At 41.7% G+C, this 27,794-nt stretch overlaps 2 protein-coding genes and 1 non-coding gene across 6 annotated transcripts in view; 1 reads left to right on the top strand and 2 right to left on the bottom strand.

The window, feature by feature from the left end:
* DTWD2 (DTW domain containing 2) overlaps nt 1–27,794 on the top strand; it is a 155,482-nt gene that overhangs the window by 13,275 nt on the left and 114,413 nt on the right. The window lies entirely within an intron of this gene.
* LOC112209233 (prothymosin alpha-like) lies at nt 482–2,146 on the bottom strand. The gene has a single exon (XM_063811471.1). It carries the CDS (start codon nt 1,476–1,478, stop codon nt 1,155–1,157), a length of 324 nt encoding a protein of 107 aa, XP_063667541.1. The 5' UTR covers nt 1,479–2,146; the 3' UTR covers nt 482–1,154.
* MIR1244-9 (microRNA mir-1244-9) lies at nt 610–693 on the bottom strand. Its single transcript, NR_035598.1, has one exon. It is a non-coding gene; the product is annotated as a microRNA mir-1244-9 (primary transcript).

Raw genomic sequence — 27,794 nt, 5'->3', positions numbered from 1 at the left:
ATAAACTCAATGAAATAAAGCGTGAAGACAAGATTACAGAAAAAAGAATGAAAAGGAATGAACAAAGCCTCCAAGAAATATGGGACTATGTGAAAAGACCAAACCTATGTTTGATTGATGTACGTGAAAGTGATGGGGAGAATGGAACCAAGTTGGAAAACACTCTTCAGGATATTATCCAGGAGAACTTCCCCAACCTAGCAAGACAGGCCAACATTCAAATTCAGGAAATACAGAGAACACCACAAAGATACTCCTTGAGAAGAGCAACCCCAAGACACATAATCATCAGATTCACCAAGGTTGAAATGAAGGAAAAAATGTTAAGGGCAGCCAGAGAGAAAGGTTGGGTTACCCACAAAGGGAAGCCCATCAGACTTAACAGCAGATCTCTCAGCAGAATCCCTACAAGCCAGAAGAGAGTGGGGGCCAATATTCAACATTCTTAAATAAAAGAATTTTTTTTTTTTGTTAGAACAACTCAGCAAAATAAAATTCCTGTTTATTGTTGGACAACATTGTTTCACACATACATCAAACAGGCCAAAAAAAATAAACAGCAACTTCATAGACAAAAAAGGAAAAAAAAGAAACCTTTTATCTTTGGCCTTTTTAACCATCTCATACAAACCAACTACTTATAGTACAGCTAAGTATATACACAAAAAAGTTACTGGAATGCTCGGAATAAGATTGTTTTTCTGTTGTCATTTTTGCTTTTTTTACAAGGTTTTTTTTCTCCTTTGAGATTATAATGAACATGGTCACATGACAAGTAAAGTCAGACGTAGGACAGAGAACGCTCCGAAGGCTGGTTTGGTCATCCGAGATCATTAAAAATGGCCGACCCTAACAATATGTACAAAAATATAAAATGTGAATAAAAAATACAAACAAATTTCCTTTTTAAAGTACTTTTGAGAAAAAATGCAGGGCCTTGGACGTTTTGGTTCTTTTTTCCTCCCCTGTTGCAGATTCTCATGGTTTGGGTTGGGTGGTGGAGAGCGCGTGTCATCTGCGGGTGGCACTGCCCACGGTGGGCGGGCGGGCCTCTCTACTCGAAGGTGATCACGTTTAGATTCTGAGACGGGAAGTGGAGGGTGAATAGGTCACGGCGGCCTTTTTTTTTAGTTTAACTTTTCCTTTTTTGCTGTCTAGTCATCCTCGTCGGTCTTCTGCTTCTTGGTATCGACATCGTCATCCTCATCATCTTCAGCTGCCCGCTTGCCCGTAGCTGACTCAGCTTCATCTTCATCCTCTTCCTCATCATCACCTTCTTCTTCCTCCTCCTCTTCCTCCCCACCTTCTTCTTCTTCTTCATCTACCTCATTGTCAGCCTCCTGCTCCCCATTTTCCTCATTAGCATTCCCGTTAGCAGGGGCGTCTCTTCCATTTTCTGCCTCTTCCACAACTTCCTTCTTCTCCTTTAAGTCCTTGGTGGTGATTTCGGAGCTGGTGTCTAAGGCTGCGTCTGACATGGTGGGGCACGCCGGTGATCCGATGCAGGGAATTAAAAAGAAAGGGAGAGTTCAGGAACTCTGGTGATAAAGCTGCTGGAGTCCGCGGCGGCGGTGGAGGAGGCGTGCGGCGGAGGCGGCTGCAGCGAGCAAGGAGGCTGCGGCGAGCAAGGAGGTGGACGAGGAACAATGCAAAGATGGCTTTTCAGAGCAGCCAGTGGGAATAAAAGAATTTTTAACCTAGAATTTCATCTCCAGCCAAACTAAGCTTCATAAGTGAAGGAGGAATAAAATCCTTTACAGATGAGCAAATGCTGAGAGATTTTGTCCCCACCAGGCCTGCCTTACAAGAGCTCCTCAAGGAAGCACTAAATATGGAAAGGAAAAACAAGTACCAGCCACTGCAAAAACATACCAAATTGTGAAGACCATCGACACTATGAAGAAACTGCATCAACTAAGGGGCAAAATAACCAGCTAACATCATAATGACAGGATCATATTCGTACGTAACAATGTTAACCTTCAATGTAAATGGGTTAAATGCCCCAACTAAAAGACACAGACTGGCAAATTGGATAAAGAGTCAAGACCCATTGGTGTGTTGTATTCAGGAGACCCATCTCACGTGCAAAGACACACATAGGCTCAAAATAAAGGGATGGAGGAAGATTTACCAAGCAAATGGAAAGCCAAAAAAAAAAAAAAAAAAAAAAAGCAGGGGTTGCAATCCTAGTTTCTGATAAAACAGACTGTAAGTTTCTGATAAAACAGACTGTAAACCAACAAAGATAAAAAAAAGACAAAGAAGGGCATTACATAATGGCAAAGGGATCAAAGCAACAAGAAGAGCTAACTATCCTAAATATATATGCACCCAATACAGGGGCACCCAGATTCAAAAGCAAGGCCTTAGAATCATGTGGTTTTTGTCTTTAGTTTTGTTTATGTGGTGAATTACATTTATGGATTCACGTATGTTGAACCAGCCTTGGATCCCAGGGATGAAGCCAACTTGATCATGACAGATAAGCTTTTTGATGTGCTGCTGGAATCAGTTTGCCAGTATTTTATTGAGGATTTTTGTGTTGATGTTCATCAGGGATATTGGAGGGCAATTTTTTATGTTTTTGTATCTCTACCAGGTTTTGGTATCAGGATGATGCTGGCTTCATAAAATGAATTTGGGAGGAGTTCCTTCTTTTCAACTGTTTGGAATAGTTTCAGTAGAAATGGTACCAGCTCGTCTTTGTACCTTTGGTAGAATTCAGCTGTAAATTCATCCTTTCCTGGGCTTTCTTTTTGGGCTGATAGGCTATTTAATTACTGCCTCGGTTTCAGAACTCATTATTGGTCTATTCAAGTATTCAATTTCTTCCTGGTTCGTCTTGGCAGGGTGTATGTGTCTAGGAATTTATCCATTTCTCCTAGATTTTCTAGTTTATGTGCACAGAGGTGTTTATAGTATTCTCTGATGATTGTTTGTATTTCTGTGTGGTCAGTGGTGATATCCCTCTTATCATTTCTGATTGTGTCTATGTGATTCTTCCACCTTTTCTTCTTTATTAGTCTACCTAGCAGTCTATTTATTGTTATTTTTTCCCAAAAAACCCAGCTCCTGGATTTGTTGATTTTTTGAAGGGGTTGTCATGTCTCTATCTCCTTCAGTTATGCTCTGATCTTGGTTATTTCTTGTATTTTGCTAGCTTTGGAGTTTGTTTGGTCTTGTTTCTCTAGTTCTTTTAGTTGTGATGTTAGGTTGTTGATTTGAGATCTTACTAGCTTTTTGATGTGGGCATTTAGTGCTATGTATTTTCCTCTAAACACTGTTTTGCAGTGTTACAGAGATTCTGGTGCATTGTCTCTTTGTTCTCATTAGTTTTAAAGAACTTCTTGATGTCTGCCTTAATTTTGTAATTTACCAAGGAGTCATTCAGGTTGTTCAATTTCCATGTAGTTGTGTAGTTTTGAGTGAGTTTCTTAACCTTGAGTTCTAATTTGATTGCACTGTGGTCTGAGAGACTATTTGTTATCATTTCAGTTCTTTTGCATTTGCTGAGGAGTGATTTACTTCCAATTATGTGATCAATTTTTGAGTAAGTGCCATGTGTCCAGGAGAAAAATGTATATCCTGTTATTTTTGGATGGAGAGTTCTGTAGATGTCTATCAGGTCTGCTTGATCCAGAGCTAAGTTCAGGTCTTGATCATCTGTCTAATATTGTCAGTGGGGTGTTAAAGTCTCTCACTATTATTGTGTGGGAGTCTGAGTCTCCTTGTAGATCTCTAAGAACTTGCTTTATGAATCTGGGTGCTACTGTATTGGGTGCATATATATTTAGGATAGTTAGCTCTCCTTGTTGAACTGAACCCTTTACCATATATAACGCCCTTCTTTGTCTTTTTTGATCTTTGTTGGTTTAAAGTCTGTTTTGTCAGAAACTAGAATTGTGACCCCTGCATTTTTGTTTTCCATTTGCTTGGTAAATTTTCCTTTATCCCTTTATTTTGAGCTTATATGTGTCTTTGCATGTGAGATGGGTCTCTTGAAGATAGCATACAGATGGATCTTGACTCTATCCAGCTTGCCATTCTGTGTCTTTTAGTTAGGGCATTTAGGCCATTTACACTTAAGGTTAATATTGTTATGTGTGAGTTTGATCCTGTCATCATGAAGCTAGCTGGTTATTTTGCAGACTTGTTTATGTGGTTGCTTCGTAGTGTCACTGATTTGCGTACTTCAGTGGATTTATGTAGTGGCTGGTAATGATTTTTCCTTTCCATATTTAGTGCTTCCTTCAGGAGCTCTTGAAAGGCAGGCCTGGTGGTGACGAAGTCCCTCAGCATTTGCTTGTCTGAAAAGGATCTTATTTCTCCCTTGCTTATTAAGCTTAGTTTGGCCAGATATGAAATTCTGGGCTGGAAATTCTTTTAAGAATGTTGAATATTGGCCCCTAATCTCTGCTGGCTAATAGGGTTTCCACTGAGGGTTTTCTTTTAGTCTGATGGACTTCTCTTTGTAGGTTACCTGGCGTTTCTCTCTGGCTGCCCTTAACATTTTTTCTTTCATTTTGACCTTGGAGAATCTGATGATTACGTGTCTTGGGGTTGATCTTCTCATGGAGTATCTTTCTGGGGTTCCGTGAATTTCCTGAATTTGTATGTTGGCTTGTCTTGCTAGGTTGGGGAAGTTCTCCTGGATGAGATCCTGAAGTATGTTTTCCCACTTGTTTCCAATTTCCCTGTCTCTTTCAGGTACCTCAGTCAGTTGTAGGTTCAGTCCTTTTCCGTAATACCGTATCTCTCAGAGGTTTTGTTCATCGTCTTTTCTTTTTTCCTTTTTTCTTTTTCTGAGACAGAGTCTCGCTTTATTAGCAGGCTGGAGTGCCGTGGTGCAATCTTGGTTCACTGCAATCTCGGTTCACTGCAATCTCCACCTCCCGGGTTCAAGTGATTCTTGTGCCTCAGCCTCCTGAGTAGCTGGAATTATAGGTGCACACCACCATGCTTGGCTAATTTTTGTGTTTTTAGTAGAGACAGGGTTTTGCCATGTTGGCCAGGCTGGTCTCGAACTCCTGACCTCAGGTGATCTGCCTGCCTCGGCCTCCCAAAGTGATGGGATTGCAGGCGTGAGCCACTGTGCTCAGTCTCATTCTTTTTTCTCTATTCTTGTCTTTCTGTCCTGTTTTAGAAAGATAGTCTTACAGCTCTGGATTCTTTCCTCTGCTTGGTCTATTTTGCTGTTGATACTTGTGATTGCATTGTGAATTTCTTATATTGTGTTTTTCGGCTCCATCAGGTCATTTATGTTCCTCTCTAAACTGGCTATTCTCATTATCAGCTCCTGTATTGTTTTATCATGATTCTTAGCTTCTTTGCATTGGGTTAGAACATGCTCCTTTAGCTCAGTGAAGCTTTTTATTACCCATTTTCTGAAGCCTACTTCTGTCAATTCAGTCATCTCAGCTTCAGCCTAGTTCTGTACCCATGCTGGAGAGGTGTTGCAGTCATCTGGAGTCACTGTGGATTTTTGAGTTTTCAGCGTTTTTGCATTGATTCTTTCTCATCTTTGTGGGCTTATCTACCTTCTATCTTTGAGGTTGCTGACCTTTGAATGGTGTTTTTGTGGGATCTTCTTTGTTGATGTTATTGTTGTTGTTATTGTTTTCCATTCATTTGTTTTTCTTTTAACAGGTCACTCTTCCATAGGGCTGCTGTGGTTTGTTGGGGTTCCACTCCAGACCCTAATCTCCTTGGTCCTCCCACACCTGGAGATATTACCAGTGAAGGCTGCAAAACAGCAAAGGTGACAGCCTCCTCTTTCTTCTCGGAGCTTTGTCCCAGGGGCACACTGAACAGATGTTGGCCTGAATGCTCCTGTAGAAGGTGTCTGGAGCACCCTACTGGGAGTTCTCACCCAGTCAGGGGGAACAGGATCAGGGACCTGCTTAAAGAAGCAGTCTGGCTGCCCTTTGGCTGAGTGGGTGTGCTGAGCTGAGGGGAATCCTCCTTGTACAGACTGCCTGGACTCTCCAGAGCCAGCAGGCTGGAAAGGCTAAGTTGGCTGAACTGCAAATACAGTCACCGCTTCCCCCCCGCCCCTCCCCTCTTGGTGGCTCAGTCCCAGGGAGTGATCAGAGATCTGTTCATATAACTCAGGCTACTGTAGCTGAAATTCCTGCAGGGAGGCCCCACCTAGTGAGGAGGGATGAAGCAGGGTCCCACTTAGAGGAGCAGTCTGACCACAGTCTGCTGTGTTGTGGAAAACTCTTCCCATTCCAGACCTCCTGGACTCCCCAGAGGAGCCGGCAGGCTGGAACCACAGAGATGGCAGCTGCCCCAACTCCCAAGCCCCTCAGGAACTTGGTTCATTTCAGGCAGTCTCCAGCTTCCTGCCACTGGCCAGCTGGAATTCCAAGCCAGTGGGTGTTAACATGTGAGGTGCCATGGGAGTGAGGCCTGCAGAACGATGCTGCTTGGCCCCCTGGATTCAGCCCCCTTCCTAGGGGAAGGCATGGATGGATTTCCCGCCTTGCTGGAATTCCCAGGGCCAGAGTATGCAAAATTCCTGGGTCTCTGTGCATACCTGAGCCACTCTGCTGAGACTCCGCATAGCGCTATGCTTTGGACCCAAGGTCCTGGTGGTGTGGGCTCAGTGGGGGGATCTCCTGATCTGCAGGTTGCAAAGATCTATGGGAAAAACGTGGTTTCCTGGGTGGGGTCGCACACTCACTGCCTCCCTTGGCTGGGGGTAGGGCCTTCCCTGGCTTCAGAAGGGGCCGTCTCCCCACCCTGCTTTTCCTCACTCTCTGTGGGTTTAGCCATCCACCTAGTGAGTCCCAATGTGAGAACCTGGATACCTCAGTTGAAGGTTCAGAATTTCATTTGCCGTTTTCATTCTTCTCTGTGATAGCCACTGACTGCAGCTGCTTCTGGTACAGTACTGTTAACTATGTTCAGAATTCACCAGTTTTTCCACTCAAGTTCATTTTATCTGGTTCAGTATCCAACTCAGCGTCCCACATTGCATTAATTGTCATGTCTTGTTAGTCCTCTCTAGTTTGTGATGATTCCTTAGGTTTTTCTTTTTTTTTTCCACGATTTTGTTACTTTTGAAGAATACTGGTCAGTTATTTTGTAGAATATCTCTCAAGTTGGGTTTGACTTATGATTTCTCATGATTACAGCAAGGTTATACATTTTTGGTAAGACTAGCTACAAATTAATAGTCTAAAAATACTATATTTTTAGCAAATATCATATCAGAGGTACATGATATCAATATGCATTATTCTTGGTGAAATTAACATAGATCATTTGGTTAATGTGGTCTCTGCTGTGTTTTTCTACTATGCAGTTACTCCTGTTCCCTTTGTAGTTAATAAATATCTTGGGGAGGAATTTACTTTGAGACTTTGCAAATATACTGTTTCTGCTCAAATTTTTGCCCACTGATTTTAGTATCCATCTTGTCTGCAACAATTATGGCTATGGTGCTCTGATGGTGATTTTCTATTTTCCCCATTCTTTCTACATTTATTGATTGGAATGTTTCTATATGGAAGAGCTGTGTCTTTTTCTCCCCATTTATTTATTTATTCAGTTATTTGCTTATATCTGTATGGAATTATGGATATTTATTTTATTACTGGATTATAATCCAGTACTATTTTTATTTCTTTTATTGCTCAAATTGTTCCCTCCTGGGTCATTGAGAACTCTTTCAGGTTGGTTCCTGGAACCTTTTGACATGCTTATCCTTTTTTGAGAACTTTCTTACTTTCTGACACTGTAAGATGATCCAGGCTTATCTTATATTTTCCCTGCCCCAGCCCTAGAATCAACCACTTTTTCAGGAAGCCCTGGTTTATTGTAAAATGATATTCAAAACCAAGATCCGGGTGCTTGGTGTGTTTATTGCTACTGAGATGTTTATCTTATTAGTGGACAGATCTAGGATTTCTGTGTATATACTAACCCATGCATATACCTATATCTATTTCTAAATCTATATGTACACATACACTTATGTAAAGAAACCATGAGTTTCATCCAATACCACAGAGTTCATTCTAGTCTTCCTCCCTTCTCTAATTGTAGTTTATTTCTTTGACAGTAAGAAATCTGACTCTCTTTATCTGCAACATGTTTGATTATTTGTTCAACCCTAATCTACACATACAGTTGTTTTGGAATTGCGAACCCATACTTCTGTTACTATTTGACTTTTTTTTTTTTTGAGTTACTGATTGTCTTTTTTTTTTTTTTTTTGAGATGGAGTCCCCCTCTGTTGCTCTGCTGGAGTGCAGTGGCATAATCTTGGCTCACTGCAACCTCCACCTCCCAGGTTCAAGAGATTCTCCTGCTTTAGCCTCCCAAGTAGCTGGGACTTACAGGCACCTGCCACCGTGCCTGGCTAATTTTTGTATTTTTAATAGAGACGGGGTTTCACCAATTGGCCAGGCTGTTCTCGCACTCCTGACCTCAGGTGATCCTCACACCTCAGCCTCTGAAAGTGCTGGGATTACAGGTGTGAGCCACTGTGCCTGGCCTCTGATTGACTTTTAATTTGTAATTATGGAGAACTGTTAAGGAAAGCAACATACTAGGAGATGGATTTTGATAGTGATAACTTTTATCAGTTTAATTAACTTAGGTATCATTCCTATCAACTTTTCCTTCTATAGTTTACTTTGCCGTATGTAATGTACTAAAGATATAAGACTGGCATTATAGCATATCATCAACTAATTTTCTTGAGTATGATCATAAGAAAATATTAAACATCTTTTCTGTTGAAAAGATCTAAAAACCACAGATTGTTGGAGTAACTTTGAGGTGACAGATATTCAATGCTTCTTAAAAATATATATTTTTTCTGAACACAAAAGAGGTGTATACTCAGAAGAAAAAGTCACACTTTACAGAAATAAATGAAACATACAGAAATTCCTCATAACCCTTTATGACAACCACTGCGCACCCACATATACCAGATAACTGTTCAATGCTTTTTTAAACTTGAACATTTTATCATATTTTTTGAGGTTTACTTTTGTAAATTTGCCAGAATGATAGAGAAACGGCCAAATCCCACTGTACATCTAGGAAACTAATATAGATGTTAGGAGAAATTGTGGGATTTTGATAGTATTAAGGTATTTTTCTGGGCAGGGTTTTTTTCTAGGCAATGCATGACTGCACCCAAACCATAGCTGATATCTTTATGAGTTTCTCAAGAGAAATACTGGTATGTGCATAATGCCCAGTGGCAAGTGAAAAACAAGGAATTAAGAGATACTTCTTCCTGGCATCTCTTTTTTTTTTTTCTTTTTCTTTTATTTATTTATTTATTAATTTTTTAAAATTGATCATTCTTGGGTGTTTCTCGCAGAGGGGGATTTGGCAGGGTCACAGGACAACAGTGGAGGGAAGGTCAGCAGACAAACAAATGAACAAAGGTCTCTGGTTTTCCTAAGCAGAGGACCCTGGGGCCTTCCGCAATGTTTGTATCCCTGGGTACTTGAGATTAGGGAGTGGTGATGACTCTTAAGGAGCATGCTGCCTTCAGGCATCTGTTTAACAAAGCACATCTTGCACCGCCCTTAATCCATTTAACCCTGAGTGGACACAGCACATGTTTCAGAGAGCACCGGGTTGGGGGTAAGGTCATAGATCAACAGCATCCTAAGGCAGAAGAATTTTTCTTAGTACAGAACAAAATGGAGTCTCCTATGTCTACTTCTTTCTACACAGACACAGCAGCAATCTGATTTCTCTATCTTTTCCCCACATTTCCCCCTTTTGTATTCGACAAAACCGCCATCGTCATCATGGCCCGTTCTCAATGAGCTGTTGGGTACACCTCCCAGACGGGGTGGCGGCCGGGCAGAGGGGCTCCTCACTTCCCAGAAGGGGCCGCCGGGCAGAGGCGCCCCTCACCTCCCGGACGGGGTGGCGGCCGAGCGGAGACGCCCCCCACCTCCCGGACGGGGCGGCTGGCCGGGCGGGGCTGCCCCCCACCTCCCTCCCCGACGGGGCGGCTGGCCGGGCGGGGGCTGCCCCCCACCTCCCTGGGGTGGCTGCCGGGCGGAGACGCTCCTCACTTCCCAGACTGGGTGGCTGCTGGGCGGAGGGGCTCCTCACTTCTCAGATGGGGCAGCTGCCGGGCAGAGGGGCTCCTCACTTCTCAGACGGGGCAGCCGGGCAGAGACGCTCCTCACCTCCCAGACGGGGTTGTGGCCGGGCAGTGGCGCTCCTCACATCCCAGACGGGGTTGTGGCCGGGCAGTGGTGCTCCTCACATCCCAGATGGGGCGGCGGGGCAGAGGCGCTCCCCACATCTCAGACGATGGGCGGCCGGGCAGAGACGCTCCTCACTTCGTAGACGGGATGGCGGCCGGGAAGAGGCGCTCCTCACTTCCCAGACTGGGCAGCCGGGCAGAGGGGCTCCTCACATCCCAGACGATGGGCGGCCAGGCAGAGACGCTCCTCACTTCCCAGACGGGATGGCGGCCGGGCAGAGGCTGCAATCTCGGCACTTTGGGAGGCCAAGGCAGGCGGCTGGGAGGTGGAGGTTGTAGCAAGCTGAGATCACGCCACTGCACTCCAGCCTGGGCAACATTGAGCACTGAGTGAGCGAGACTCCATCTGCAATCCCGGCACCTCGGGAGGCCAAGGCTGGCAGATCACTCGCGGTTAGGAGCTGGAGACCAGCCCGGCCAACACAGCGAAACCCCGTCTCCACCAAAAAAATACGAAAACCAGTCAGGCGTGGCAGCACGCGCCTGCAATCGCAGGCACTCGGCAGGCTGAGGCAGGAGAATCAGGCAGGGAGGTTGCAGTGAGCAGAGATGGTGGCAGTACAGTCCAGCTTCGGCTCGGCATCAGAAGGAGACCGTGGAAAGAGAGGGAGATGGAGACCGTGGGGAGAGGGAGAGGGAGAGGGAGACCGTGGGGAGAAGGAGAGGGAGAGGGAGACCGTGGGGAGAAGGAGAGGGAGAGGGAGAGGGCAAAGTAGAGGAATTTTCCCCTGGCATCTCTTTCAGCCACCAAATGACCACAACTTGGTGCCTTATATGAAGTATAATTTGGAACCAATCTCATCCTGCAGTCATATCTCATTAATGAGTAAACACATCTGAGATGTTTCATTCTGCAATTTTTTTTTTTTTTTTTGAGATGGAGTCTTGCTCTGTTGCTCAGGTTGGAGTGTAGTGGTGCAATCTCGGCTCACTGCAACCACCGCAACTCCACCTCCTGAGTTCAAGTGATTCTCCTGCCTCAGCCTCCCAAGTAGCTGGAATTACAAGCGTGAGCCACCATGCCTGGCTAATTTTTGTATTTTTAATAGAAATGAGGTTTTACCATGTTGGCCAGGCTGGTCTTGAACACCTGACCTCAAGTGGTCCACACGCCTCAGCCTCCCAAAGTACTGGGATTACAGGTGTGAACCACTGCACCTGGCCTGCAAATGCTTATATCTTCTTTCACCAAGTTAGGTACTGGGGGTATTAAAATGAATGAAAGTTGGTTATTACCATAAGGAACTTTAAGGGAAGAAACACAGGTAAGCCAATAATTGTAATATAACATGAATAGTGTGATTTAGGAGTGCAGAGGTGGGAGGGACCCCTGCTTGGAACTTTACAGGGGAGGTGGTATTTAAACTACTCTTTAGTACCTGGCTTCTCTCTGTGCCATCACTCGGCAATGAATTTTTTCAGTCCTGTGCTAAATGAAGTAGTTTTCTAAACTCCATTTTGTCATCTGTTCAATTCCCTTTTAATGAAGTTCTTTATATTTTTAACATGTCTGTCTGCTCATTTTGTTCCTTTCCTGGAGAACTTCAATGCTTATATTTTAGGTAAAGAAAGGAGTTCAGAATCTTTTGTGTAACATCCAAGTCCTGCAGGTCAGTCCTCAGCCTGTCCACTCATCTCTTCCTCCTCCATACACCCCTTTCTCCAGTTACACTGAACTGCTCCCCCAAAACAGGTGCTTTTTAATGTTTGGCTCCATGCCTTTGTTCTGTTATTCTATCTCTGTGAAAAGCTCCTCCCTCATCTGTGCTTTCTGCAATCATACTCTATTTCAAGGTCCAGCTCAAGTTCCATGTCTTGCATGAAACCATTTCTTATCCTTCTAGCTATCTCCCAAGTTTGAATAGTTTCTTCTTCTAACTCCTCACTTTGTCTTTTTTCTCTACTATATTGTTAGCTTCCTGTGGGTCAGCCTCTTCGTATTTCTTACGATATCTTTAACCACATATCCTTAATTACTTTTAGCCATTTTATACTGAGGAATTTTATGAATATCTTGGCTTTGATCTTTTGCTTCTGGATCCTCTTTAGACCCTCAGGTTTGTTTATTTATCTCTAAATGTTTTAATTCTAGTGCTAGGTCTTCTGGGTTCTAGGACAGCTGGATAGAACTATGTGTTAAGACTTTTCATTGAACGTTAACTGCTTATGTGGACTCAGTCAAATGTGTTGATTAAAGGCATGCATTTTTGGAATCAGACAGAACCAAGCTCTAGCCCCAGCTCTGTTTTCTCTTGAAAAAGTTACTTAACCTCTCTAAGCCTTAGTTTCATCATCTTTAAGTTAGGCTAAAAATACTACCTCCTGCTGACAGGTTTTGTGAGAATTAAAGTATTTAGCGTAGTGCCTAAAACATAAAAGTGTGCAATAAATGTTAAATTCTTTGTCTTTACCTGTCCCTTCTTTTCGTCTCCCTTCTCCTTTTCCTCCCCTCTTTTATTTTTACTCCCTAATCCCACTTCTTTTTTCTTCTCCATGAAATATCATTACTGTTTATGAAATTAGTCTGTTTTGCTAATATCCAGCTTCTTTTAGGATTTTTTTTTTGGATTCAGAAGTTATGGGCAAATTAATAATTTTTCATGTGTTAATGCGGCAGGTCACCATAAATAAATTGCCTCGTGATGGGAATTTTGTCATTCTGGTACTTTCAGTTGTACTCAATTCTTAGCTGTATATAGGTGTTGCATTGATGAAAACCACTTTTTTGGGGGAAAGGCATCAAAATCAGTGGCTTATTTGTAGCACTATTGTATTCTTATAGTAATGTAATACTAACCTAAATCTTAATGTATTTTCTCTAATTTATAGCAAATAATTTTTTTTTTTTTTTTTGAGACGGAGTTTTGCTCTTGTTGCCCAGGCTGGAATGCCATGGCGTGATCTCGGCTCACCACAATCTCTGCCTCCCAGGTTCAAGCGATCCTCCTGCCTCAGCCTCCCGAGTAGCTGGGATTACAGGCATGCACCACCACGCCCACCTAATTTTGTATTTTTAGTAGAGATAGGGTTTCTCCATGTTGAGACTGGTCTCGAACTCCTGACCTCAGGTGATCCTCCCGCCTCAGCCTCCCAAAGTGCTGGGATTACCGGCATGAGCCACCGCGCCCGGCAGCAAAGAAAATTTTTAACTCTCAAAATCAATGGCTTATTCGTAGCACTATTGTATTCTCTTATGTAGTAATGTAATACTAACCTAAATCAATATATTTTCTTTACTTTGTAGCAAAGAAAATTTTTAACTGTCTTTGTGCTTTTTTGAGAAAATGGACATTGATGTAAAATGAGGAAGTATGCCCCCCCCAATAAAGCAAGTATACAAAAATCACTGTTTTAAAATACAGACAGTTTTTAGATAAGAAAAGGAGATGAGAGAATAAGCAAAATAGGTAAGTTTCCCAATAACATTGTCTTCTCATTCTATTCTATGCAGAATATCTCTACTTTAATCTTTGATTCCTGCTTATAAGGATGGATGTTCATGGAGCCAGTGAATAAGTTGCAGAGGATTCTGCTACATGAGGACCTGGAGGCTCAGTTTGAATAAATCATGTGGACATTCTTTATTTGTCCAATCATTATTTATTCAATATCTAGTACCCAGGAAATGCACAGCTGGGATAATACAAAAATGATTAAGAAATTGTTTCCTTTAGAACATATAGTGAATTAAGTATGAGAGAAAACATGTCTAAGTAATATTTAAGACAAACTATGGAAATATAAAATAATAGTTTGCAGAGGAAAGAGTGATTAAATTAATTTGCTGTTAAGAAAGCTGTTTGCTATATTTTATATTTGTTTTTATTTCTATAAAAAGGAAGTAAGTAATAGGTTAACTGAACGTGAGATGATTATGATAAGATTCTCAGTCTTAGTTGATCCATAACTGTCATCACAGTTTTAGTAGGGGCTTTTCTAGCTGCTGTATATATTCATCTCTCTAGATACGAGACGTTTGTTCTCTAGGCATCTGGCCTCTCTTAAGCTTTCTTAATTATAACACTCACTAAAACTTTTTTTTTTTTAACTTTTATTTTAGTTTCGGGGGTACATGTGCAGGTTGGATCTATAGATAAATTGTGTATCATGGGGGTTTTATGTACATATTATTTTGTCACCCAGGTAAGTAGCATAGTATCTACTAGGTAATTTTTTGATCCTCACCCTCTTCCCACCCTCCACCCTCAATTAGGCCTCAATGTCTGTTGTTTCCTTCTTGGCATCCATGTGTACTCAATGTTTAGCTCCCACTTATAAGTGAGAATATGCAGTGTTTGGTTTTCTGTTCTTGCGTTAGTTCACTTAAGATAATGGCCTCCAGCTCCATGTTGCTGTAAAGTACATGATTTTGTTTTTTTTTTATGGCTGCATACTATTCCATGGTGTATATGTACCACATTTTCTTTATCCAGTCTACCACTGATGCTCATTTAGGTTAATTACATGTCTTTCCTTTGGTGAATAGGGCTGCATTGAACATACATGTGCATGGGTCTTTATGGTAGAACAGTTTATATTCCTTTGGGTATATACCCAATAATGGGATTGCTGGATGGAATGTTAATTCTGTTTTAAGTTCTTTGAGAAATTGCTAAACCGCTTTCCATAGTGTCTGAGCTAATTTACATTCCCACCAGCAGTATATAAGCATTCCCTTTTATCTGCAGTCTTGCCAGCATCTCTTGTTTTTTTAACATTTTAATAATAGCCATTCTTACTGGTGTGAGCTGGTATGTCATTGTGATTTTGATTTGCATTTCTCTGGTGATTAGTGATGTTGAGCATTTTTTCATATGCTTCTTTGCCGTATATATGTCTTATTTTGAAAAATGTTTATGTCTTTTGCTCACATTTTAATGGGTTTTTTTTGCTTGTAGATTTAAGTTTCTTGTAGATTCTGAATATTAGACCTTTGTCAGATGCATAGTTTGCAAAGATTTTCTCCCATTTTGTGAGTTGTTTGTTTACTCTGTTGATAAGTTTCTTTTGCTTTGCAGAAACCTTTTAATTAAGTCCCATTTGTCAATTTTAATTTTTGTTGCAGTTGCTTTTAGCATCTTCATCATAAATTCTTTGCCAGTGCCTAGTCTATAGTGGTGTTTTCTAGTTTATCTTTCAGGATTTTTATAGTTTTAGGTTTTACATTGAAGTTTTTAATCCATCTTGAGTTGACTTTTATATATGGTGTAAGGAAGAGGTCTAGTTTCAGTCTTCTACATACAGCTAGCTACTTATCCCAGCACGATTTATTGAATAGGGAATCCTTTCTCCATTGCTTGTTTTTGTCAGCTTTGTTGAAGATCAGAGGGTTGTAGGTATGTGGCTTTACTCTATTCTGTACCATTAATCTGTATGTCTGTTTTTGTACCAGTACCATGCTGTGTTGGTTACTGTACCATTATAGTATAGTTTGAAGTCTGGTAATGTGTTTGCTCCAGCTTTGTTCTTTTTGCTTAGAATTGCAATTGTTATTTGGGCTCTTTTTTGGTTCCATATGAATTTTAGAATAGTTTTTTTTTCTAATTCTGTGAAGAATGTCTATTGGTAGTTTGACAGAAATAGGATTGAATCTGTATATTGCTTTGGGTAATATGGTCATTTTAACAATGTTGACTCTTCCTATCCATGAGCTTGGGATGCTTTTCTGTTTGTTTGTGTCATCTCTGATTTCTTTGAGCAGTGCTTTGTAATTCTCGTTGTAGAGATTTTTTTACCTCCTTGGTTAGCTATATTCCTAAGTATTTTTATTCTTTTTGTGTCTATTGTGAGTGGGATTGTGTTCTTGATTTGGCGCTCAGCTTGGACATTATTGGTGTATAGAAATGCTACTGATTTTTTTACATTGATTTTGTATCCTGAAACTTTGCTGAAGTTGTTTATTAGATCTAGGAGCTTTTGGGCAGACTATGGGGTTTTCTAGGTAAAAAAGAATATTGTCTGCAAACAGAGATAGTTTGACTTTCTCTCTTCCTATTTGGACGTCTTTTATTTATTTCCCTTGCCTGATTTCTCTGGCCAGGACTTCCAATACAATGTTAAATAGGAGTGGTGAGAGTGAGCAGACTTGTCATGTTCCAGTTCTCAAGGGGAATGCTTTTGGTTTTTGCCCATTCAGTATGATGTTGGCTGTGGGTTTGGCATAGATGGCTCTTATTATTTTGAGGTAAGTTCCTTTAGTGCCTAGTTTGTTGAGGATTTTTAACATGAAGGGATGCTGGATTTTATTGAAAGCCTTTTCTGCATCTATTGATATGATCATGTGGTTTTTGTTGTTAGTTCTCTTTGTGTGATGAATCACATTTATTGATTTGCATATATTGAACCATTCTTGCATCCTAGGGATAAAACCTACTTGATCAGATTGCAGTGAATTTGTTTTTGATGTGCTTCTGGATTCGGTTTGCTAATTTTTTTTTGAGGATTTTTGCATTTATGTTCATCAAGGATATTGGCTTGTAGTTTCCATTTCTTCTAGGTTTTCTAGTTTATGTGCGTGGAGGTGTTCATAATAGTCTTTTTTTTTTTTTGTCTTTCTGTGGGGTTGGTGTTAATGTTATATTTGTCATTTCTGATTCTTTATTTGGATTTTCTTTTTTTCTTTATTAGTCTAGCCAGTGGTCTTTTGTTGTTGTTGTTGTTGTTGTTTTTCAGACGGAGCTTGCTTTGTTGCCCAGGCTGGAGTGTAGTGGCGTGATCCCGGCTCACTGCAAACTCCACCTCCCGGATTCACGCCATTCTCCTGCCTCAGCCTCTGGAGTAGCTGGGACTACAGGCACCTGCCACCACACCCGGCTAATTTTGTTTTTGTATTTTTGGTAGAGACGGGGTTTCACTGTGTTAGCCAGGATGGTCTCGAGCTCCTGACCTCATGATCTGCCCACCTTGGCCCCCCAAAGTGCTGGGACTACAGGTGTGAGCCACCGCGCCTGGCCGCCAGTGGTCTGTCTTATTTATTCTTTCAAATAACCAACTTCTGGTTTCACATGAAAACTTATATTAATTATAGATCTAGTAGGAACAAACATGTCTAGGCCAGTGATATAATTATTTTGATTACATACTGCAGTTGATTTAAAAAAATTAGGGTGCATTTTAATAGATAGGCTTATTTTTCTCTAATTACACACACTTATTATATATTAGTATATGATGCACCTTATAAAACATACACAAAACTAGATATCAAAAAAGGAAGAAGTATTGGTGAGATAAAGTCTTTAAAAATGTTTTGGTCAGTAATGATAGTATAATGGAGTCTCACTACCATTATTTATTATCTCAAAGCACAATATATATTTAGGGTGAGATTCCCTGTTAAGGATAGTAAGATGCAAGTCCACAATTCAAATAAACTTGATAATTTCTTCACTGCTCTAGGCATGCCCTCCGGGGCACAAGTCTCGGAAACTCTCATCTAAAGACATTTATTCTTGGGAGTGTTTCTGAATCTATTCCTTTGTGGGAGGCTGCCCAATTCACAAAAAGAAAAAAATGTGTGTGTATATATATATATATTTAAAACAGATATATATTATATATATCACCGTTTTAGGATAGGACAACTTCACACTGTAATTAAAAAATCTAAAAAATCACAACAGTGGCCAGGTGCGGTGGCTCACACCTGTAATCCCAGCACTTTGTAAGGCCAAGGCGGGCAGATCACGAGGTCAGGAGTTCGAGACCAACCTTGCCAACATGGTGAAACCCCATCTCTACTAAAAATACAAAAATTAGCCAGGCATGGTGTCGCGCCCCTGTAATCCCAGCTACTTGGGAGGCTGAGGCAGGAGAACTGCTTGTACCCGGGATGCGGAGGTTGCAGTGAGCCGAGATCATGCCACTGCACTCCAGCCTGGGTGACAGAGCAAGACTATGTCTCAGAAAAAAAAAAATCACAACAGTATATTTTTTCTAAGTCTATCCTTCCTCCACTCCTAAAGCCAGTTATAAGAGAATCTAGTAAGGAAAACAATTTTACAGGGTATGGGAATATTATTGTTATTTGTACTTGAAGCAGTCAGACATGGAAGATGTTACCTACTTCTGTTTTGGAGATGAAAATGTATTATAATGTTAATCATGTAAAGCTATTTCTACTTTTATTGGTTATGTTGGTTATATAGTTTCAGAAATCTGACAATGACTTTATCTTACAGATCACTTTAGTTTCTTTAAAATGACAGCAGAGGGCACTATGGTATTTAGTTTTCCAAAGCCAGTTTTAAAATTGGAAAATTGTTGCCATTTTTATGTGTAATGCAGTGTATCTATTCAACTAGTTGAATGAAAAGCTATGAAACTTTTTGTTCTTTGCTTTTTCGCTATGTTAGGAGTATAAAAATTTTGTTGAGTATTGGTAAAGTTGAGGTGCACTATTTTTCTGGGTTCCACATTTGCTTTTGTTTAGTACTCTTTAAAAAGAGTACTTGTAAATCTGTTCACTAATCTTTAAAGTTTACTTATTTGAATTACCTTGATTAAAATCAGTACTGTGAGAAAAAAGCTTTCAGTGAATATTATATAAGAAATCTAATTAAAGCTTTGAAAGATGTTTTTGTAGGTCGTAGCGTCTCTAGTCATATGTCAGATATAATTTTATTAGCCCACAGGCTGTCAGAGATAGTATGCCCAGAGTGATGCACATTACCTTTGTATTACAGCATTTGTTTAGGAAGCAAGTCAGTCTTAGTCTGACAGGAAGCCCGTGTATTTATTTCTACATCCTTAATGAGAAAAGAAGAAAAAGCTTATTTCACAGAATTTCCTTGGGGAAATGATTTGAAGGTTTCATTTATATTTTAAGAATGTAATTAACATTAATTGGGTTGTATAGGTTTTAAAGAAGATAAACCCCCATGAGCGGAAAAATACATTGTAAATACATTATAAATATAGAAAAGGGAAAAATCTCAGCACCTATTTTGGTCAGTCTGTTATAAATTAGCTCAAAATAATAGCCAGAATGTTTGCCTGTAATGCAGTAGTTATTCCCCAGAACTCTCTTGTTGCCTTATTGTTACCAGTTTTGTAAGGAAGGAAATTGAAAATCTGTGACATGCCCAAGGTCACATAGCAAGACAATAACATTGGTAGTGACATTATAATAGTTATTCCCCAAACCTATACCCAGTTGACCAGTGTATATTTCTTTAGATGTTAGTTTTTATTTCTCATATCTATATAAATTCTAGAAGTAGCTTGATTTAAAAAAAAGAATATTCATTATTTACAAATAATCAGTTTTGATATATAGTTATGTGATATTTTTTGCCTGTCAAGTTTAATAGTTCATAGGAAGCAAGGAACTTTTTTTTTTTTTTAAGAGATAGAGGTCTTGCTGTGTTGTCCAGGCTGGAGCATAGTGGCTATTCACTGGGTGTACTACTACAGCCTCAAAGTGGGCTCAAGTGATCCTCCTGCCTTAGCCTCCTGAGTAGCTGCACCCTGCTATGTGCCTGGAAAAGCAAGGAACTTTTAAAAAATTATTTCTGGCACAGTGAGAACAAATAAGCTCCATGAGGGTAGGAATCTTTGTTCATTTTATTGTCCCAAGTGCCTAATATCTGGCACTTAGGTATGCAGTAAATATTTGAATAAAAATTTGTTGAATTTATAAATTATTCAATCCATTATTAATTTAAATATTTAAACCTTCTAGAGAGATTTTAGAATGAGGAGAGCAGTTACTCTGCACTTACCCACTAGTTTAGGAAGAGATGTTTTCACAGTTGGTCAGCTAATCACCATTACCATGCATGCAGAGCATTGTCGGGGAGGAAAGATTGATAGTAAGGTAATAAGCAGAAATGCGTCTTATAAAGTAACTTGCTAAATATAAAGCTAGTTGAGATGTTTTAAAGAGCTACAGTTTTATTAGTTTGAAGTAATTATAATTAAAATTAGGTTAATAAAGAGAATATGCTTTAAAGTAAATAGAAAATGTTTTGTGAGCATATAAAATCATGAGTTAAAGCAATTAGTTTTAGGTTAAATCACGCTTATAGTGTTTACACATAAATCGCTTAGCTATTTTTTTAGTAACTGTTTTCTTCAGTAAATATTTTTGTCTTTTATGTGCGATCACTTATCAAAATGATCACAAAATATAATAAAGGAAGACCTGACACTCTGAATTTCATTTGTAATACAAATGAATTACTTAAGTACCAGAGAGGGCATAAAGGAGAAATTAAACTTTGATATATAAAAAAAATTAACGAATGGGATAGAAAATTGTATAGGAGGAGAAAAGCATTCAAAGGTTTAGAGAAGACGGAATGTAAAGATATTCCTTCAGGCTGGGCACGGTGGCTCACGCCTGTAACTTCAGCACTTTGGGAGGCCGAAGCAGGTGGATCACTTGAGGCCAGGAATTTGAGAAACTTCACCTCTACAAAAAAAATACAAAAATAACATTAATTATTCAAATACAAACATTAGCCAGATGTGGTGGCGCACACCTGTAACCTCAGCTACTCACGAGGCTAAGGCATGAGAATTGCTTGAATTGGGAGGCGGAGGTTGCAGTGAACTGAGATCATGCCACTGCACTCCAGCCTGGGTGACAGAGTGACACCTGTCTCAAAAAAAGAAAAAAATCCTTTATGTATTCAGCAATATCTATTGAGCACCTACTATGCCAGGTGCTGGGGATATAGCAGTGAAAAAGGTAGGCTAAGTCCTTGCCTCCCTGTAGCTTACATTTTAGGGAAGGAAACCCACATTCAGCTAACATAATGTCAAATAGTAGTAAAATGCTGTGAAGAAAAATCAGTCAGAATAAGGGGATAGAGAGTGATAGTGAGAGAAAAGGTGGATGATTTGATTGATTGATTGATTGATTGCCAGGGTTTTTCTCTCTCTGTTGCCCAGGCTGGAGTACAGTGGTGTGATCATAGCTCACAGCATCCTCAAACACCTGGGTATGAGCAGTCTTCCTGCTTCAGCCTCCCAAGTAGCTGGGACTACAGCTGTGCACCACCGTGTCTGGCTAATTTTTAAATTTTTAGTAGAGATGAGGTCTTGCTATGTTTCCTAGGCTGATCTCGAATTCCTGTGCTCAAGTGATCCTTTCTCCTCAGCTTCCCAAAATTCTGAGATTACAGGCATGAGCCACCATGCCTTGCCTTGGATTATTTTAGAATGGGGCATTGGAGCAAAGACCTGGTCTAAGTGAATCTTTAAGCTCTGCAGATATCTGGGATAAGATACCAGGCAGAGCACCAGTTGCTAGACACTCAGGTGCATAAGACTACTTTAGGCCACACCTAATACCAGAAAGATATAGGCCAGGAGCCACAAATTTGCATTTGTGGCATTATAGAGCAACCTTAGATGACCCTTTTCTGCTGGCATCCTTGTGGCAGTCTGGCATAGCAGTCCAGCTCAGGTGGAAGGTGATATGTTCCGCACTAGGCAGATAAGGTAGCCTAATAACTTTATGCCCTCAGGAGCCGACATCTTTTGTAACAACTCTCTAGCAAATTTCTAGGGTTCCAATTTAAGGAAGTCCAAAGTATGGTGTCCCCATAGGGTCTTTATAGGTCTCTAGTCCATATGCAATCTACCAGTCAGTTGTCATTTAAATCACATACAGTGTTGCTTAGCAATATAGTTATCATGTTGCCAGGGTAACAGGGCTCGTTAGTTAAGGGAAGGTCAAATTTTCATGCAGGGGGAAGGGTTTTGGGTAAGCCATTTTGTCCATAGCTTTGTTGTTTATTATTCTTTGATTACTACTTCTCACAAAAGTTCATCAAGCTTTGCCAACCTTCAGATGTAGACAGGAATGGGTAAGTGGGCAGGATGTAGATACGAATGAATTCAAGTCACTTGAAAAATAAAACCCACTGGGGCGGACACCTCTAGAGCCTTGCACATCAAACTGTGGTCTTTACATTCTTCACCCCCTCACTCCTTACTCACTAGCAGCATCATCACCACCTAGGAATTTGTTAGAAATGCACATTCTCAGGCTTACTGAATCAGAAGCTCTGAGGGCTGGGGCTCAGCTGTCTAGTTTAATGAGTCCTCTAGGTGATTCTGATAACAGCAAAAGTTTGGGAATCACTGTACTAGGGGATACAAAAATTAAATGAAAACTCTGCTCTTAGAGGGTTCGTCATCTAGAAGTGAGAGGAAGATGTGAAAACAAAATTTTGTCATATGATGTGGTCACGTGTTTAAATGGAAGTATTAATAGGAATCTAAAGGAAATACATACGACTAAAATAAAAGAAAGTGAATTCAGCCCTGGGAGTAACAGAGACGTGCAAACAAGATGAGAGGCGTTGTCTTGGAGCATAAGCAATGTGGTCCTGGTTAGATACTGTACTTAAAATAATATTGTAAATATTGCAGATTTATGGGTTAAAGACTGCTGTTGTGGGCTGAGAATCTAACCACTTCCAGACAAACAACTTTTAAATAGACTTTTGGAGTAGAGTTTCTAAATGTTCTTAAAGGTTCCTGTCAGGCCTTTGAGCCCAAGCCTGCATGTTTACATCCAGATGGCATGAAGCAAGTGAAGAATCACAAAAGAAGTGAAAATGGCCAATTCCTGCCCTAACTGATGACATTACCTTGTGAAATTCCTTCTCCCGGCTCAGACACTCCCCCACTGAGCACCTCATGACCCCCGCCCCTGCTTGCCGGAGAACAACCCCTTTGACTGTAATTTTCCACTACCTACCCAACTCCTATAAAATGGCCCCACCCCTATGTCCCTTTGCTGACTCTTTTTGGACTCAGCCTGCCTGCACCCAGGTGATTAAAAAGCTTTATTGCTCACACAAAGCCTCTTTGGTGGTCTCTTCACACGGACGCGCGTGACATTTGGTGTCAAAACATTTGGTGCCGTGACTCGGATTGGGGGACCTCCCTTGGGAGATCAATCCCCTGTCCTCCTGCTCTTTGCTCCGTGAGAAAGATCCATCTACGACCTCTGGTCCTCAGACCAACCAGCCCAAGGAACATCTCACCAATTTTAAATTGGGTAAGCGGCGTCTTTTTACTGTCTTCTCTGTCCTCTCACTATCCCTCAACCCCTTTCTCATTTCAATTTCTGCGCCACCTTTCAATCTCTCCCTTCCCTTAATTTCAGTTCCTTTCTTTTTCTGGTAGAGACAGAGGAGACGCGTTTTATCCGTGAACCTAAAACTCCGGTGCCAGTCACAGACTTGGGAAGACAGTCTTTCCTTTGTGTTTAATCACGCGGGGACACCTGCCTGATTATTCAGCCACATTTCAGAGGTGTCTGATCACCATGGGGACGCCTGCCTTGATCCTTCACCTTGGTGGCAAGCACTACCTCCCCGAGGCGGGGCAAGTACCCTCCCACCCCTTCTCTCCATGTCTCTACCCTCTCTTTTCTCTGGGCTTGCTTCTTTCACTATGGGCAACCTTCCACCCTCCATTCCTCCTTCTTCTCCCTTAGCCTGTGTTCTCAAAAACTTAAAACCTCTTCAACTCACACCTGACCTAAAACCTAAATGCCTTATTTTCTTCTGCAACACCGCTTAACCCCAATACAAACTTGACAGTGTTTCCAAATAGCCAGAAAATGGCACTTTTGATTTCTCCATCCTACAAGATCTAGATAATAATTCTCGTAAAATGGGCAAATGGTCTGAGGTGCCTGACGTCTAGGCATTCTTTTTCACATCAGTCCCTTTCTAATCTCTGCTCCCAATGCAACTCGTCCCAAATCTTTCTTCTTTCTCTCCTGTCTGTTCCTTCAGTCTCCACCCCAAGCTCTGAGTCCTTTGAATCCTCCTTTTCTACAGACCTATATGACCTCTCCCTTCCTCCCCAGGCTGCCCCTCGCCAGGCCGAGCCAGGTCCCACTTCTTCCTCGGCTTCTGCTCCTCCACCCTATAATCCTTCTATCACCTCCTCTCCTCACACCCGGTCCGGCTTTCAGTTTCATTCTGTGACTAGCCCTCCCCCACCTGCCCAACAATTTCCTCTTAAAGAGGTGTCTGGAGCTAAAGGCATGGTCAAGGTTAATGCTCCTTTTTCTTTATCCAGCCTCTCCCAAATCAGTTAGTGTTTAGGCTTTTTTTCATCAAATATGAAAACCCAGCGCAGTCCATGGCTTGTTTGGCAACAACCCTTAGAGACTTTACCTTCCTAGACCCAGAAAGGCCAGAAGGCCGTCTTATTCTCAATATGCATTTTATTACCCAATCTGCTCCTGACGTTTAAAAAAAGCTCCAAAACTTAAATTCCAGCCCTCAAACCCCACAACAGGATTTAATTAACCTTGCCTTCAAGGTGTACAATAATTAAAAAGAGGCAGCCAAGCAGCAATGTATTTCTGAGTTGCAATTACTTGCCTCTGCTGTGAGAGAAACCCCAGCCACATCTCCAGCACAGAAGAACTTCAAAACACCTAAGCCACAGTGGTCAGGCATTCCTTCAGGACCTCCTCCCCCAGGATCTTGCTTCAAGTGCCGGAAATCTGGCCACTGGGCCAAGGAATGCCTGCAGCCCGGGATTCCTCCTTAGCCATGTCCCATCTGTGCGGGACCCCACTGGAAATCGAACTGTCCAACTTGCCCGGCAGCCACTCCCAGAGCCCCTGGAATTCTGGCCCAAGGCTCTCTGACTCCTTCCCCAATCTTCTCGGCTTAGCAGCTGAAGACTGACACTGCCTGATTGCCTCAAAAGCCTCCTGGACCATCACAGGCGCTTGAGGTAACTCTTACAGTGTTACCTGTAACACTGTAGAAGGCTGTCCCCTTCTTAATCAATACAGAGACTACCCACTCCACATTACTTTCTTTTCAAGGGCCTGTTTCCTTTGCCTCCATAACTGTTGTGGGTATTGATGGCCAGGCTTCTAAACCTCTTAAAACTCCCCAACTCTGGTGCCAACTTAGACAATATTCTTTTTTTTTTTTTTTGGAGATGGAGTCTCACTCTGTCACCGAGGCTGGAGTGCAGTGGCGTGATCTCGGCTCAATACAAGCTCCGTCTCCTGGGTTCACACCATTCTCCCACCTCAACCTCCTGAATAGCTGGGGCGACAGGCGTCTGCCACCATGCCCGGCTAATTTTTTGTATTTTTAATAGAGACGGGGTTTCACCATGTTAGCCAGGATGGTCTCGATCTCCTGACCTCGTGATCTGCCCGCCTTGGCCTCCCAAAGTGCTGGGATTACAGGCGTGAGCCATCGCGCCCGGCCGCTTAGACAATATTCTTTTGTGCACTCCTTTTTAGTTATCCCCACATGCCCAGTTCCCTTATTAGGTCTAGGCATTTTAACTAACTTATCTGCTTTCCTGACTATTCCTAGGCTACAGCCACAACTCATTGCCGCCCTTTTCCCCAGTTCAAAGCCTCCTTCACATCCTCCCCTTGTGTCTCCCCATCTTAATCCACAAGTATGAGACACCTCTATTCCTACCTTGGCGAATGATCATGCACCCCTTAACATCCCATTAAAACCTAATCAACCTTACCCCACTCAATGCCAATATCCCATCCCACAGCATGCTTTAAAAGGTTAAAGCCTGTTATCACTCACTTGCTACAGCATGGGCTTCTAAAGCATATAAACTCTCCTTACATTTCTCCCATTTTACCCGTCCAAAAACCAGACAAGTCTTACAGGTTAGTTCAGGATCTATGCCTTATCAACCAAATTGTTTTGCCTGTCTACCCTGTAGTGCCCAACCCGTACACTCTTGTCCTCAATACCTCCCTCCACAACCCATTTTTCTGTTCTGGATCTCAAGCATGCTTCCTTTACTATTCCTTTGCACCCTTCATCCCAGCCTCTCTTTGCTTTCACTTGGACTGACCCTGACACCCATCAGTCTCAGCAACTTACCTAGGCTATACTGCCACAAGGCTTCAGGAACAGCCCCCATTACTTCAGTCAAGCCGTTTCTCATGATTTACTTTCTTTCCATCCATCTGCTTCTCACTTTATTCAATATTTTGACAACCTTCTACTTTATAGCCCCTCCTACAAATCTTCCCAAAAGGACACCCTTCTGCTCCTCCAACATCTGTTCTCAAAAGAATATCGCGTATCCTCCTTCAAAGCCCAAATTTCTTCCTCATCTGTTACCTATCTCGGCATAATTCTTAATAAAAACACACGTTCTCTCCCTGCTGATCGTGTCTGGCTAATCTCCCAAACTCTAACCCCTTCTACAAAGCAACAACTCCTTTCCTTCCTAGCATGGTTAGGTACTTTCACCTTTGGATACCTGGTTTTGCCATCCTGACTAAACCGTTATATAAACTCACAAAAGGAAACTTAGCTGACCTCATAGATCCTAAATCCTTTCCCCACTCCTCTTTCCTTTCCTTAAAAACAGCCTTAGAAGCTGCTTCCACACTAGCTCTCCCTAACTAATCCCAACCCTTTTCATCACACACAGCCGAAGTGCAGGGCTGTGCGGTCAGAATTCTTACACGAGAGCCGGGACCGTGCCCTGTAGCCTTTCTGTCCAAACAACTTGACCTTACTGTTTTAGGCTGGCCCCCACATTATTCCTGATACCACACCTGACCCCCATGACCGTGTCTCTCTGATCCACCTGGCATTCACTCCATTTCCCCATATTTCCTTTTTTCCTGTTCCTCGCCCTGATCACAGTTTGTTTTTGTTTTTGTTTTTTTGAGATGGAGTCTTGCTTTGTCGCCCAGGCTGGAGTGCAGTGGCATGATCTCGGCTCACTGCAAGCTCCGCCTCCCGGGTTCATGCCATTCCCTGGCCTCAGCCTCCCGAGTAGCTGGGACTACAGGCACCTGCCATCATGCCCGGCTAATTTTTTTTTTTTTTTGTATTTTTAGTAGAGACGGGGTTTCACCGTGTTAGCCAGGAAGGTCCCTAACTCCTGACCTTGTGATCCGCCCGCCTCGGCCTCCCAAAGTGCTGGGATTACAGGCGTGAGCCACCGTGCCTGGCCCACAGTTGGTTTATTAATGGCAGTTCCACCAGGCCTAATCGCCACTCACCAGCTAAGGCAGGCTATGCTATAGTATCTTCCACATCTGTCAACACTCTATGTTGCTCCAATAACATTTTACCTAAAAGGTTGATTTCTAACCTTTAGTAGATGAACTACCTATTACAATATGTTTTTATAATATATATTATCATTCATCAACTGTGTTATGCAACATTTGTTATTAAAGTGAGTCTAACTTCAATTCATTTTGGGGATTTTTAGAACTATACAAAACCACAATATAACTGAAGTTCCTCAATAGTATCACAAAATCAACTTATTTGAACTGCCCTTTTTAACTAACTTTTACAGATAAAAGTTAGGACTTTTATCTGTAAAAGGTTAAAATTGGTTGAGTATGGTGGCTCATGCCTGTAATCCCAGTGATAGGAACAGGAAGCAGAGAAATTCTAGGCAGAAAAGGGCAAGGTCCCTGGCAAAGCCCCACCCTCAAGCCTGGAACTATGCCCCAAAGTGAGAACATGCATTCCTGTTTTCCCGCTCGAATGCTGTCTTTTCCAAAACCACACATGGCCCGTTCCAC

Source organism: Pan troglodytes, chromosome 4 (genome assembly GCF_028858775.2).
Source record: "Pan troglodytes isolate AG18354 chromosome 4, NHGRI_mPanTro3-v2.0_pri, whole genome shotgun sequence".
NCBI lineage: Eukaryota > Metazoa > Chordata > Mammalia > Primates > Hominidae > Pan > Pan troglodytes.
Note: the sequence above shows the minus strand (reverse complement) of the source record. Positions and strands in the feature narration are given on the sequence as shown.

What these genes read in the sequence shown, in the direction of transcription:
- LOC112209233 (XM_063811471.1), bottom strand. Translation starts at nt 1,478, where the DNA reads ATGTCAGACGCAGCCTTAGACACCAGCTCCGAAATCACCACCAAGGAC.